This window comes from Dermacentor variabilis, chromosome 6 (assembly GCF_050947875.1).
Source record: "Dermacentor variabilis isolate Ectoservices chromosome 6, ASM5094787v1, whole genome shotgun sequence".
Classification (NCBI taxonomy): Eukaryota; Metazoa; Arthropoda; class Arachnida; order Ixodida; family Ixodidae; genus Dermacentor; species Dermacentor variabilis.
Genome location: NC_134573.1, coordinates 129,565,070 through 129,580,333, shown reverse-complemented (window position 1 = coordinate 129,580,333; position 15,264 = coordinate 129,565,070). Strand labels below are relative to the sequence as shown.

The following is a 15,264-nucleotide window of genomic DNA, read 5'->3' as shown; positions in this document are numbered from 1 at the left end:
GTTGTTTCTGTAAATTTCTGGAGTGTTCTTCAATCTCCCTATTCAACAATGCTATGCGCTTCCTGAGTCTCCTGTTCAGCCGTTGCGTTTTCCATCTATTTAACATAGATTGTTTCGCTTCAATCAAGTGCGCCAGCCTACTGTCCATGATTTCGATATCCTCCTCTGTGGTAATATCCTTCGTTGCCGCCTTTACATCTTCCCTGAGCTGAGTGGTCCAAGTTTGGAGTGTTTTCTTTTGTCCTTCCTCTGTCTCAGCTCTGATTTTCCTTGCTTTCCGAAAAAGATCCCAGTCAATGTAGTTAAAGTGCTTTATCTCATTACTTGGTGTTTCCAATAGTATTTGTAATATGTAATGATCACTACCCAGGTCAATATTGGAGTTATTCCAGCCAGCGTTCGCTAAGTTTGATACAAAAGTAAGGTCTGGGGTGGAGTCCCTGCATGTAGATGTACCACACCTAGTGGGATAAGCTGGGTCTGTGATGAGGGAGAGATTAAGATCTGTAGCTAGGTGCCAGAGTCCATCCCCTTTCTTAGTATTCCAGCGATATCCCCAGGTTTGATGTGGGGCGTTGAAATCCCCTCCAATAATGAGTGGAGCGTGCTTAGTAACAGCCATAGTCTTATTAAGAAGTGCCCGGAAACTCTGTTTCATGTCGCTAGGGCTGCTATAAACATTAAGACAAAAGAGGCTTTGCGGTTTGCTTCTATTCCTTTTCAAAATTATTTCCACTAGTAAGTATTCTAATTTGTTTAGTCCAAGGCGCAAATCATGTTCTATGTAAGGTATTTTCTTATCTACGAGCGTGGCTAGCCCCCTACCCGGCTCTTTGCCCCTGCATGTCGCTTTGTATCCGGATAGGCTGATCTCATCCGCCAAGGTTTCCTGCAGCATAATTATTTTCGGTTTGTCTGGAGAGGCTTTTATTAACTGCATAAGAGGTGCTTTTTTGTGATAAAATCCTCGGCAATTCCATTGCCACACGGTAAAGCTCCCCCTGCTAGCCATTGCTTATAGAACCCGCCTTACTGCTACCCGCTAGAGTACGCTTCGTAGAACCCCCCGACACGCTAGGGAGCGATCTGACGCTTTCTGCTTCTGAGGGTAGGTATTCGTCGTCATCGCCCTGTGCTTCTACTTTGGTGAGCCTCTTTTCAGCCGTCAGTCTCCATTTCCATAACTTATCAACTTTGAATGTAGTTTTATCTATGGCATCTCTAAGTTGTTTAATCGCCTCCTTGATCTCTTCCAAAGCAGAGCACACTGTCGTTTCTACTGGGCTTATTGCCCGCTTCTTTGGAGCTGGTGTGTTTTCTTCATCCTGGCTGTTGTCATTATTCACCGGTTTGGCTATTGCTACTTTTGTGGAGTTAGTCTGCGAGTTCTTGCGAAGTTCTACAACCTGCTTAGTAAGTTCTTCATTTGCCTTTCTCAGATACGTTACTTCTTTAATTAGCTGTTCTACCCTGGCATCATTATCTCCGACCAGCCGCTCCGCACCGCTCTCCGCAGCCCTCACAGTACCTTTCACTTTGTCGGCCCAGGTTGTTCCAGATGTCGTCTTGTCGCCAGGCGTCTGCCCTCCTCCTTCGAAGCGCACCTGCACTTCGCGGGATCTGGAGCGGCTTCTGCCCTTCGACGGCGAGCGGCGTCTTGACCGTGTGGGGCTCCTTGAGCACGTGCGCCCCCTGGTGCCCGTTTGGGCATCCCATTGCAGCTGTGCTGATGTCGCCTCCGATGCAGATCTGTTGCGTTCTCGTCGTCGAACTCGTACCACGTATGGAATTTGGTACCGCTGTCGGCAAGTCTTGTCCCCAGTTGGGTGGTCCCCTCCACAGAATTTGCACTTAGGCACACACATGTGATTGTCCTCCGGGTTTTGAGTTCCACATCCTCTGCACTGTACCACGTCCGGTGTTGGACATACATCTGATCGATGTCCAATCTTTCCGCAGGCATAGCAGACATCAAACTGCTTCCTATACAGGTAGCACTTGACGAGGGTCGACCCGTATCTTACATAATTGGGTACCTTGAGCCCATCAAACAGAACAATAACCGAACCCGTGGATTTAATACGTTTGGCTGCCAATGCCAGGGGGTTAAAGTCATGCACAATGTTCTTCGTTATCGTGGCCTGATTGTCTCTGAGGTCAACTCTCCGAATCACTCCTTTACACGTGGTATGCGGAGCTGTCTCGTAGGCGTTCACTTCGTATTCGGTTTCCACTATAATGATTGACCTGATTCGCACATACCTGGCAGCATGGCTGGGATCTGGTGTACTAACCACCACGATGTTTTGCGTGAAGTTAGGGCAAACGACATCCTCTCGGGCTTGTTGCGGAGTCAGGCCCGATGCTTCAATAACCGCCACGCCTATCGCTGTGGTGCTCACTTTGCTCAAGTTGAGACCTCCTCGTGGGCGGATGATGATTTTGCTGTGCTCCTCGGGCAATTGGGGCATCCTTGATGCCTTGACAATCCGGTTTTTGAACATAGTGGTTGTAGGTCCTTTGTTCTTGCTGCTGTTGCCTTGCTCTCGCTGGCTCTGCGGCGATGTTTTCCCATCGCCAGTAATCCTTGTGGTGGAGCGAAATTTTCGGCTTGTCACAATTTGCCAACCTAGATCTTCCTCATTCTCTTCTAATCCGGTAGCGTCTTCATCTTCCATGCGCGTTTCCGCCATCGCGGCACGGCGGGGCCAGTAGGCCTACTCGGGTCTTGCACCAAGAAAGGCCAGTAACAGTCCAAAAATGAAAGTCCCACCTTAAAGAAAGGTGTCCGCAAATTCCCGGTGACTTCACAAATCCAGTGATGTGCTTGAATCCGTGATGGTGGCAAAGAAGGCTGCACAAACATTCAAAAACGACGGAGCCGATGTGAGGGACGTCCGCACCTCGGCTTCTTCTTCTTCCTTCCCTTGCCCTTCGTGCGCTTTACATTTAAATTCTGTTTGGCGTCGACTATAATACGAATACTAGCTCTTCACTATCGCAGCGCACAAAGCCGGACATAGAGCTCCGTTATTACTGTCTCTACGCCTCAGGAAATCAGTTGCGTCGAGGCCAGCACACAAGTAAAGCGGCATGCTTGAATGCCAACACTTCTTGTTTAAAAAAGAAACGTATCGTTATAACGCTCAATAGGAGCGCAAATAAGTTTATTAATATCATTAATATTATTATTGAGCATTCGTGCAGCCGTATCATCAACGTCAATCACCATCTCAATGTCTCAAAGCTGGCAGCATCCAAAGTGCCACCTCTGGCATTGCGCTCAGCTACAAATGCTATTCATCATGGGCTAGTCGGACGTGTCATCATGACGTCGGGCTTACGGACCTTGCGCTGTCCAATAGGAATGCCTTTCGAAAGCCTCAGTTGCATGCGCATGAAAACAAAACTGCCTGCTTCTGTACAATTGTTCTTCAAATCTAACGTGGAAGAGGCCACGAGATAAGTAATCAGTCGTCTATCTATATAGCAGCGCCGCGTAAATGCAATGGTTGCCTTCTTGTCTTCCAAAAACCTGACTGATGAACCCACTAATTTAGCGCCACCGAACTTTGATTGACGCGACATATTATGCCGACCAAGCAGCGCATACGTGGGTCGCGCATTCGTTCGGAAGATATATACTTCAAAATTCGCAGCGCGTACGAAAGCCGGGGCGAAAAGTTTTTGAAATCGATCCGACTTTACGAGGGCGCAACTGCGCAATCGTGTACCGTTGGTTCTGGGCAATAGAAAAACAGGCCCGAAACGACGAAAAGGATTAAAGAACGAACAGTTAAGAGTCGCAGGCTTTGTTCAGGTGCTCCCATGCACGATAATGAGCGCTGCATGGAAGACAAGTCAGTCAGTGAGTGCTGGCCTTCGTCACTCGTCCGTATATGTATATACCCGCTATTTACACGAAAGCACGTCAAAGGATTAAGCGCACGAGCGACGAATGCGCCGCCGCGGAGGAGACGGTTGTGCCCAGAGCTTCACAGCGCGCGCACTCTGACGAGATGGGGGGGAGAGTGAAGTCGGTCAATAAACGGTCGGTAGCTGCTAGTTAAAAGGGCCTCATCACTCACGGCACGTCCTGTGCCCACGCTCGATCACTGTTCGCAACCAGAGCCGCACTTTGGCGCATGTGCGCCCCGTATTTACCGTGGCATCCTGCCATCGAAGAGGGCGGGCATGCAGCCCGCATGGGCGGACGTGCGCGGCACATGCAAACGGAGGCGCGACGGCGGCGTAAGAAAGAAACGGGAGCACGAAGAAAGCGGCGCGTTTGTCCTGCGCTTGCCACCCCTTCGCTCGTGTATATGAGCGGCCGTGCATGGTGCGTACAGCGATTCGCGCTGCTTCGCTTGCGCGCGTCTGCAGCGCGTGTAGCAACTCTCTCTAGAGTTTATGCGCTTACATACTCGCGACAAGGTGAGCCGCGGAGGGCATGACAGGTTAAAAAAAAAAAAAAAGAAGTTGTTTGGGAATACGTAGCGTTCCTACATATAACTTGTAATAACCTCTCCAGGCCACCGGCACACCAACGGCGTGACGCGTCTTCGTCATACTGTATGGTCATACGCCGCGTGCAGTCGGCAAACAAAAAAAAAAAAAAAAAAAATCAGGAATACGCGATAGGGGCGCCGCGTGGTGGGTGACTCGCCCAATATGCGTCGCTATAGGTTGCACTGCAGCTAGGTGACCGTGCGAAAAGGCGTCGACAGTTGCTTTTTTTTTTTTTTTTTCTGTGGCCAGAAGAGCCTGTGGGGCAAGCTGAACTCCGCCAGCCACTCCACGCGCCAACTCGGTACTCTCTCATAAATGAGAACGGCCCGCCCGCGGTCTCTTTCTTGGTCGCATCTCGTATTTTGCTAACTGTACGAGCACGGTCACTTGCGTTTAGCTGCATTTGCGGCGGCAGCCGTCCCACAAGCAAGAAGCGATAGCACACCTATAGGACGTCGATCATTTGACTACCAGGTGTTCGCACACCCTTAGTGGGATTGGCACCCCCCAGGGATCTGTCCTCTCACCTTTTCTCTTCAATGTCACTCTCATTCCCCTTGCCCGCAAACTACAAAACATCCCTTACCTTCGGCACACACTCTATGCTGATGATATCACTCTATGGACTACCCATGGCAGTGATGGAGACATAGAGAACACTCTGCAGTCGGCAGCTACCCTCACCCAAACACATGCACAGAGTATCGGACTCTCATGCTCTCCGGAGAAGTCGGAACTCCTCATACTTCGCCCCACAACCCGAAACTGCCCCACCACCCCTATAACCGTGACACTGGAAAACCGGTACATCCCTGAGGTACACACTCTCCGGGTACTGGGCCTCCACATCCAAAATGACGGGAAAAACACTCTCACCATCCACAAACTCAAGCGGACGGTGGTGTCGATATCCCACCTAATCCGCCGAGTTTCTGCACGCCACCGGGGTATGAGGGAGCATGACTTATGTCGCCTCATTCATGCCTTCGTCCTCAGCCGCTTTCTCTTCACGCTCCCCTACCTTAAACTCCAGGGCAGAGAAATCTCCACCCTGGATGCCATGATCCGAACAGCATTTAAGACAGCACTACACCTACCCCTAAATACCCCCACCGAGAAACTCCTCCAGCTAGGCCTACATAACACGATAGGTGAGCTTATTGAGGCCCACAGACAGACACAATACATACGTCTCGCGAGAACCACCACCGGCAGACACATACTACACACCCTCGGTATCAGGATACCAGCCACGGATCCCACACAGCTCCAGGTGCCCCACCACATTCACCGCGAACTTCTCATTAAACCTCTCCCTAAAAACATGCACCCCACCTACCATGAACCCCGCCGCAGAGCTCGCGCACGGGCGCTCCACAAACACTATGGCACGGAACCGGATGCTGTGTGGGTGGATGCCGCATGCACAAGTGAGGACGCGGTTGTTGCCATCACGAACCCCTCCCTACAACCGATTACCACCCTTCACATATCCCCAACTGCCACTTCGGAGGAGGCTGAAGAGGCTGCCATTGCCCTAGCTATTATGCGCACGGAGGCCCGGTATATATTATCAGACTCTAAAACTGCGATACTAAATTTTGCTCGCGGGAGAGTTCACGTCCCTGCATTTCGCATACTGAACTCTCTCGCTGCATACCCGCCCCGCCACATGGAGCTCATATGGGTGCCTGCCCACTCTGGGAATCCTGGAAACGAGGCTGTCAACGCTTTAGCCCGAGGTTTTCTCAACCGGGCAGCGGCGGCCTCCGATCCAGGGTTCTCACGGGAGCGCATGCATTCATTCACTGAATTGACGCAAGCCTCCAAAACTGAGCGTCGGCTCTACCCCCCACCCCATCCCTCCCTCGACAATTATCACCAGACACTTTGGAGGCGGCTCCAAACACGCACCTTACCCTCCCCTTATATACGATCGCGCTATCACCACGTCCACACCGACCCCTCCTGTACCCTCTGCCACCACCCCAAAGCCACTCTCGATCACATTCTTTTCCTCTGCCCGGCGGATCCTCCCCCGCGGGGCCTGGAGCACCTTACTACTTGGGAGGCTTGGGAGACCCTACTGCGCTCCGAGGACCCGGCCAAGCAAGCCATCGCCACAGGCCGGGCTGCCAGCGTCATGAGCCTCCGGGACATGAACGTTTGAGTGCAGTGTGGCCGTGCGGGGGCCCAAGGACCTGCGTGTCCGCAACTCCCCTGTGTGCAATAAAGTTATCACCACCACCACCTATCGCATACAAACCACGCACTAGACTGTTCTGTTCTCAGCTGAAAACTGACAGTTAAACTCCGTATAGTTACGGGACAGCGTACCATAGTCCTATAGACTATTTTACAGAAGCGTTTAGGTGCCGCCATCTTGGGCTGTTAACGCTGCTGTTTTCTGTGTTTCACGATGAAGTGTGCATTACTACACTTTACTCGCAAGCATGAAAATAGTTGTGTAAATCGTTCATCGTCTCATGACCATGTTACCTCACTTTACGTCCGCTAAAACACAGAAATGTTTGTGTAACAGTGCAAGATGGCGGCGCCCATGAATCCTATACAAAATCGTCTATAGATGCATGCGTGCAACAGGTCGTCATTCCAATGCGTACAACATTCTATGGTGAAAAACGAGGATGCGTTTAAATGAAGAACATGCATTAGTGAAATCGGTATGGAAAGCGCACGGGCCAATGACAGGGAAGGAAAAAGTGAGTAAGACCAGAGTCCTTCCATGGAAGGACTCTGGTAAGATTGAGCAGAAATTAAGAAGCAAATGAACAATTCTGCACACAATATACGCATACGCTCTTAAAGTGCCCATTGGTGAACAGTGTTCGATGCTACCAGAGTCTGTATGAAATGACTCTGATGCCACTGAAGAATAGACAGTATACCAATACCCTATTTGGACTGCTCCAATGTCTACGACTCTCTATAGAGACATTGCAATACATTTATAATGTGTCGACGCTTGACGGTGCCACACACATGTAATCGACTATGTTCGTACAATGTCTGTGTAGGTCACATACAGAGAGTGAGAAAATAAAGTGCACGTGAAAGCGAAGCTTTCTATAGATTGCCTATACTGTTGCGGCCTGTGGTAAACGTCCAAGGAATGCGCATCGCCATAGTGAGACGTAAAACTACGCGTCCACTTCCCATATCTATGAGGACGCATGCACTGGCATGTTCCTGCAGTCAACTAAATGCAAGAAACTGGCTGCGTACTCGTCGCTCGACAGACTTATGAATGCGACTTTCATTATAAAGTGTTACTCGTTAAATTGCCACTATACAGAAGCCAGGGCAGCCTCTTTTGCAGTTGACTGCTAAACCCCAGCTCTTGGCCATCTTCCAGAAATACTACCAGTAAGGCCCGATCACGAACTGTTTAGACTGTGCGCTCTGCGATCAATTTCATCTCTCTAGACGCGCAGACAGTAAAACCACCGGCGCTCAACGGTCTGCTAGAGGTTTCTTGATTCATCGAGTCGTCGTGAAGAGCTTCTATATACACGCGCGGCCAACTAGGTAGCTCACTAATTCACTCGCTCACTCCACTCGCTCAATCACTCATTTTACAACGACGTGATGATTTTTCGTGCGCCGGCGGCAACGTGCGGTGGTGGCATGGTCAACGCACAGGTGGAGCTCAGTAGAGCTGGAACAAACAGCGTACAGGTACATGTGTCGGATATAGCGAAAAAAATATTTTTTTTAAATGTGTATAGCGTAGAAATTGCATCGGATACAGCGAAGGCGTTTGCAAAGTTTTAATTAGATTTCCAGCAGTGGCAAACCAGATCCCCAGTACCTCCGAAAGAGTGAGAACCCCTTTGCGTACACATGTTTCGCTGTCTTTAATGTACAAATTGCTCCGATTTGCATACAGCTGCAAAACCCTTTTCTTCTATTCTTTTTTTTTTTTTTTGTTGTTGTTGTTTTTCCCCCACTTTCACTTGCTGCAGCTCGCTCACTCACCGGTTCGCTCGCTTGTACGGACAAAAATCACCGGCTCCCACCGGTTTCCAAAAACGCACGAGCATAATCGTCGCAGACGCGAGTAATTAGGCGGTCCGCCCACGGAGCGTGCTTGGCACCGAATCCGACACGCGGCACGGGCTCCTCACGCCGTTTTTTTTTTGTTTTTTTTTTCATCCGCTTATACACGGAGAAAGCACGGTATACGCGTCGCCGAAGGGAGACTGCCTCGCGGTTGCGCGTTCGCGTCGTCGTTCACGTGGCGTGCGAGCGCACGCGTTTACGTGGCGTACGAGCGCACGCGTTTACGCGTCACTTAAAAAGTTCCGCGGCTGCACTGCTGCTGCTCGCGGCGGAGATCGCGCGTGGCGAAACAGGGTGTGTGTGCGTAGATGCGGCCACTCTCGATTCGACACGCCTGCGTAGCCGCCGGACACAAGGACGCACCGCCGTGATGTGCGCTCGCTGCCGCCGGGCATGGTGCACGAGCGCCCGCGCAACAGCACGCAACGCGTGCATAGGGAAAACGAAGGTTGGTGGTAGGGGGCCCGCGCTAGGGGCAAGGTCTATATGGCAATAGCTTACTGGCGGCATCCACTTCTACACCTATAGCATTTCTGTCGGAAAGGCGCTTCTAGTAGGATAATTTCGGTAACAACAACAACAACAACAACAACAACAACAACAATAATAATAATAATAATAATAATAATAATAATACAGAAAACGATTTCTCTGTCTGTCAGCTATTCGTTTTCTTTTTGTCTGTTCTTTTTTGGTGATGGTACATGTTTAACAGCAAAGCTTAGTTTTGGAACACGTTGCATCGGATTCGAATTGCGGGGTTTAACGTCTCAGAAACTGCACAGAAACGCCGTAGTGGAATGCTCCGCATTAATTTTTTTGACCACCGGATTAATTTTAGAGCGCAGCTCTTTGGCGTCCGTTCCTGGGTTTCGCGTCGTCGTCGGCGTTGTCGTCGGCCTCGTAACCAGCTCCGCCCCCCTTTCATCCCCCCAGCGCTAGCAGCGACCGACTGATACCGCTGGATGCCGCTGACGCCGCTAGAGAGTCAAGATAACGTGACTGCATAGAACACCGTCGCCGCCATGCAGAAAGAGGAGGAAAGGGTCCCCCCCCCCTGTTCTTGTGTGGCGGATAGGGTGCTCTTCAGTTGCCGACGCGCCGGTTATTTCACGTAGGCCCCGGCACGTCGACGAATACGTGACCACCTTCCCACGGCTAGACCTGGTTCTTAGCGCTGCGGAAGCGAGGGTATCATATTGTTTGTGTCGGCATCGGCGGCGTTGCCCCTGAAACCAACTCCGCAGCTGGGGTTGACTCACTATCGGCGTCAGCGGCATCAGTCAGTCGCTGCTATCTCTTCCCTCCTCCCTTTATCGTGTTGTCCGCTTGCTGCGCGCGCTTCTGCCCCCATCGTTTGCCGCTGGGTGTACACGCCGCCCCCCTCCCCCCTCTTCCTGCGAGTCTCCGGTTGTCAAAGCGCCGGCTCGAGCTTAATTCCTTTCTTCGCTCCTCCTCCAATGCAACCCCTGTGCGGTGGCAATCAGAGAGCCAGATCGGTGGCGGCGGATCTGTATATGTGCACCGCCCGAGCCGAAATTGCCGCTGCCGTTCGCCCTGTGCGGTGGCAATCAGAGAGCCAGATCGGTGGCGGCGGATCTGTATATGTGCACCGCCCGAGCCGAAATTGCCTCTGCCGTTCGCCACTGCGAAATTATCTGCCAGTTCTTTCTGAGCCATGAGCGAGACGACCGATGGAAGTCCTCCGTCTGCTGCTGCTGCTGATGCTGCTAAACGAGCTGCCAGAGCAGAGGCCCAGCGCCGTCGCCGTCAGAATCCAGAGGTGCGTGCCGCCGAAGCAGAAGCTTACCTAGTGGAGTCTTTGTTAAAGGAATACGTGTGAAAAATAAAAAAGAAAATTCTGTGATAGCGCATACATGTGTTGCTCGATTTCTTTGCCTCAATCTATCGAAAAGGTGAAACAGCTTATTTGCTGCGCTCAAATTTCGCATTAGGAAATAACGTAATCGTCGGTAATTTTTTGCTCAATGGGTCATTTGACGCTTTCGCATCAATACGGGGAACCATATGCCTTGCGAAGTAGCTTTCGCCATCTTTATGCCAGGCAGGTTTCAACTCAGCCTTCCTGGCCCATCATACAGCTGCGAACAGCAGGTCTCTGTTTTTTTGGTTATCGAACGTGCATTCGAAGCCCGGCACAAGAGCAGCTTTTTTTTTTCTGTCTTTTTTTATCTCATTCTGCCTTCATCAAAATGCCGCGGCCGGGAATCGTACCCGCGACATCGTGGTGAGCAGCAAAACGCCCAAGCCACAGAGCCACTGCGGAGGGTTTCAGATACGTCGTTATTGAGGTAAGGAAGTGTGTTATACGTCCAAATTAACTTTGACCGCGGCGGGAAATTCATACCGCAGATAATTCAGTGCGTGTTCAAACAAACGTTTTGCGATGCGGCCCCGTCGGAAAGCGACAGCCGTCGTCCAGAATCGAACCTCGTGGTTGGAAAGAGCGCGGCAGAGCCACCCAACCACACCGGCGATCAACGCACGCTTAAAGTGAATCTAACTGCGAAAAGTGCTACATTAGTCACCGTCCCCTCTATTTACGTTTTTTCTTTTCTTTTTTTTCCCGACTACGTCTCTCTCATCGGCACCTGCAGCGGGCCGCGGGAACGATATATTCCATGTCCATTGTTTCAAAATGGTCTACCGGAAAGCTTTTTTTCATTGCGATATGGCCACTCGAGGCCCGGTGACGCCGTCGGCGTCGCCGTGTTGTTCCGCTATCGACGGCGCACGCGCGACCCGTGCGTGGAGGGTTAACTTATAGGTCTCGGAAGACGACGCGAGAGGCGCGCAGCGCGTTTGACTGCAAAGACGACGAAGCCATGTAGACGCACCAACTGAATCGGATCTGCAGTGTAGCAAGAGCAGTGTTCCATTGTGCCTAGAATTAAAGTGTTATGACTTACACTATGGAGTTCACTATACTTACACTGCAGGCACGATCGCTGCGCACACTAAACACTAACGTTCCTGCATGGGCACACCACATTGTGGTGCATGCAGTTGGTCCGAGCGGTCCGAAAAGTACACTCCAAGCCACACACACACACAAAAAAAAATGATTTTCCTTCGCTCTCATCTCGTGCACCACTGGGGCGCGACGCATTCAACGCCGCTGCAGGCGCTCCTCATCACGTCAGCGTTGTGTGATAGCGAGTGCTTGCAGTAATCAAGTAAGACTTCTCGGTTTTTCTTTTCTTTTTTTGCTGTATACGGGCTTCCGCACGGCATAATAAAGAGTTAAATAAATCCGTGCAGCTATTGTTCAGAAAGAAGCCGCGCGCGTGGCTTATTTATCGTACGTAATTAACAGATCACCATCTATAGGCTGCTGTGCTAGTACTGCGGCAGCTCTAAGCAGTTTATCTTGTGCAGAACCTTTGTCCTTGGACATAACCGCAGCAGACGGCGAGCTTCACTTTGAGCATTTCACATGTGTATCCAGGTCCTGGGCCTCAGGCCTAGGTTAGGGAAAGTGTAAGGTGGTCAGGCTCAGCATATCCCGTATAGCAGGTCAGGCCTCGAAGCATATCCCGGGAGAAACCTTCTCCACTCGTGTGCGATTGCGAGGAAGCGAGCAGAAACACGCGCGGATTAGAACGCCTGCGTCCCGTTGGAAAAGGATACCTTGGGCTACGAAAACAAAGTGGCCGGGTGCCGGAGAGAAGGGAAGTGGGTGAATGATGATAGTGAGCGATTTTGTTGGCAACGCTGTTATTGCAGTGACCGCGACCCTGCTGCACCCAGTGGAATCTGATGGTACGAACCACTTGTGAAGTCTACGAATAACTTCACAGATACCAATCGACCTTGTAGCTTGCGTCTTCCTAAGGCGACGTCCGCCGATCGGCAATTAATTGTATAACGGCAGAATCTCGCAGACATTTGCCCCGAAGGAGCGAGAAGCAGGACCAATGTACGACCAAAGTTGGCCAACACGGGCCTTAGATCGGGCAACGTTGGCTCAACATTCGGCTCCGTTAACGCTGCTACTAGGCGGCGCGCCCTTCGCTTTACGCAAGACTTGCGAGAGCCGACTTGTTGCAAACGCCAATGCCGCACAGATCGCGCTGCGACCAGCCGGCTTACCTGCATGAGGATCTTCTCCGACTTGAAAGCGGCCGCGTGCTTCTGCACCAGTTGCACGGAGGCCATGTTGACCGTCATGTCGGGAAAGTGGTTGATCGGCCAAATCTGTCGAGGCAAGAGGCGCGCGCTTGATGGCATCCTTGAGAAAGGCGCCAAATGAAAGCTTATTCGTTTAACCCGACCATAACGATGCATTCCATTATGTTTTCGCCGTAATTTTTTTTAAATAAAACTAATATTTTACTTATGCGGAACTCATATCGAAGGCAGCTCGTCCGAAGGAATAAACAGAAAACACGAAGAACATACGGAATTACTGGCCTGCGCAGGGAAATTTTTCAGGGTGGACACAGGATAAGAACGGCATAACTGGCGTATAGTTCTACGCCGTCGTGATACTGCCTGACCGCCCTGAGTCAGTTACATATCCGAAATCGGGCGTGCTGAATGATGTCAAAATACCTCTCGCCCTCCCCCCTCCTCCCCCAGGCTTTAGTGAAACGTAATTGGGGTACTATGCTATATATGAGATTTAAGTTACCTCACTGGCTACAATCCTAGGCTAGTTCTGAATGCTCAGTTCCCGCGAGCTGGCGCAGACTGTATACGACGTTCCCCATTGGGAACTATCACTTTAAATTAAATAAAACGGAATCTCAACATATTCCGCTTTACCACTGAACAGCCACTAGTGAACGAAGGCAATTGTTTCCTGGACGTTCATGAAGTACGTTAACTGGTAGGTCTGAAAAAATAAAAATTGCGTCAATGTGACCACCTTGGGACCGGCCGCAACACAGCATAAACTGACAAAATTTTTTTGTTCTTGTCTTACGCTTTTCTTTTACTACACACACTGTTGATTTTCCCTGCACTCTATATATGTAAAATCAGCTCTCATTTAATAGCCGCGGCAGAAACCACAAGGAACAAGTGATGCAATCACTCTACCAGAAAATTTGTCTTTCTTGCTGACTTTGTTTGCTGCATGTACTTCGTGCCACAACGTTTCGGCCACCGAGCAAAGGAAACAAGGTAGGCGCCGGAACATGCAGATAAACTCACCCTCGAGTTCTGCTCTTCGAACACCAACTGGCCCGAGACAAACTTAATCTGGTCGTCCGGTACGAAGGAGTGCTCGACCACGTGGTCATCCGTCTTCGTCGACCTGCGGGATGTTGAACGGGCGTGTCGATTACGCGCGGAACCAGCATAACAACTCGTGCTCTCTAGCTGATCGATTACGTGAAGCTCGTAAGCGGCAACCTCGTGGAAGAGCGCATTTTCGACGTTTTCTCAGCGTCGCTACGCGTCGTTCAGCGTCGCTACGCGTCGTCCAGCGTCGGCGCATCTATTTCACACCGCGGAGCGTAAAATGGGCGCTCCGAAACTGATACGCGATGCCGAAAATACTTCGCATAAACGCTCCATGCAGGTGCCGCCCTGCGTACATCTAACGTAACACTAAAGAATTCTCGAAAGCTAGAACACACTATCAGTGCTACGAATTGGCAGCGCGTGGGAAGAGCACGAGTTGATAGGCTAAATGGTTCGACATACTAATGCAGCAGCGCAAGAAGGACAGAGTGCACAAGAACGTAAAACTGTGCTCGGGGTGTCAGTATTACGTTCCTGTGTCATTTGTCCTTCATGTGCTGCTGCATTAGTATGGGAAGAGTGTCAAGTGTGCCAGCGAAAGACCGCTGGTTGTGAATGAATGAATGAATTTTTAGACGTCGCCTGCTCATATCTACAATGTCACTGTAGAATTCCATGCCATTAAAGATACAGGCACTTGAACCTGCTCGCGGACTTTTGCCACGTTACAAAGAAAGAATGAAGCCGGCGCCTTTTTTCTTTTCCTTTATTTTTTTTTAGACACATGAGGCGAACCATTCTTGACGGCAGTCGGAGCACGCATCTGACACGGCACGCTTATACACTCTCCTACAACTGTACGATCAGGCTGCGAAGCTCGCGATTCCGAGTGCCCCGGATCACTCAGACCTCATTTCTCAGAAATACCGCCCATTTCTCCTGGGAAGCTCGCGCGGTTCTGCAGCGCACGAGCGAAACGCACGCCGCACTTCTAACGGCATATGCACAGCGTGCCCCCATTATACTTACCAAACCACGGTGAGCTTGATGTAGCACTTGATCTGGCCGGTACCGGAACAAGCGCGACACGGAGCCACGCCGTCGCCGTTGCATTTCCAACAACTGTGGGTGTGAGAACGAAAAGCTGCACAATGATGCCCGCTAAAGACAGCAAAACACGGCACTTGCGCATGCGTCACTACTTTACACATATTGTGCAGTCGGCATGTTAGCTTTTAAGACCGTTCGGCTGCTCCAGCGGCGGCGTTATCATAAAGCTGCGGGGTATACACAGCAGGCTGTCGACCAACTTGCGCACGAACATTTTAACGTTCGCGTACATACAGTTATGGCCATACTCCACTTTACCAGCTCCGTACACTGCAACGTTAGATAGGTTGCCGTCTGGTGAAACGGCAACGAGAGCCGCTGTCGCGCGTGTCGGATAAAGCCGAAAGGCTT

At 50.8% G+C, this 15,264-nt stretch overlaps 1 protein-coding gene across 2 annotated transcripts in view; it reads right to left on the bottom strand.

Annotated features, from left to right (window-relative positions):
- The window catches only part of LOC142585222 (protein SSUH2 homolog), an 86,141-nt gene that overhangs the window by 10,836 nt on the left and 60,041 nt on the right, over positions 1 to 15,264 (bottom strand). For both annotated transcript variants that reach the window (XM_075695809.1, XM_075695810.1), the window contains 3 exons: positions 14,833 to 14,925; positions 13,771 to 13,873; positions 12,706 to 12,810 (listed from right to left, as the gene is read on the bottom strand). In XM_075695809.1, the coding sequence (XP_075551924.1) occupies positions 12,706 to 12,810; positions 13,771 to 13,873; positions 14,833 to 14,925 (301 nt within the window). The remainder of the gene's footprint in view (positions 1 to 12,705; positions 12,811 to 13,770; positions 13,874 to 14,832; positions 14,926 to 15,264) is intronic.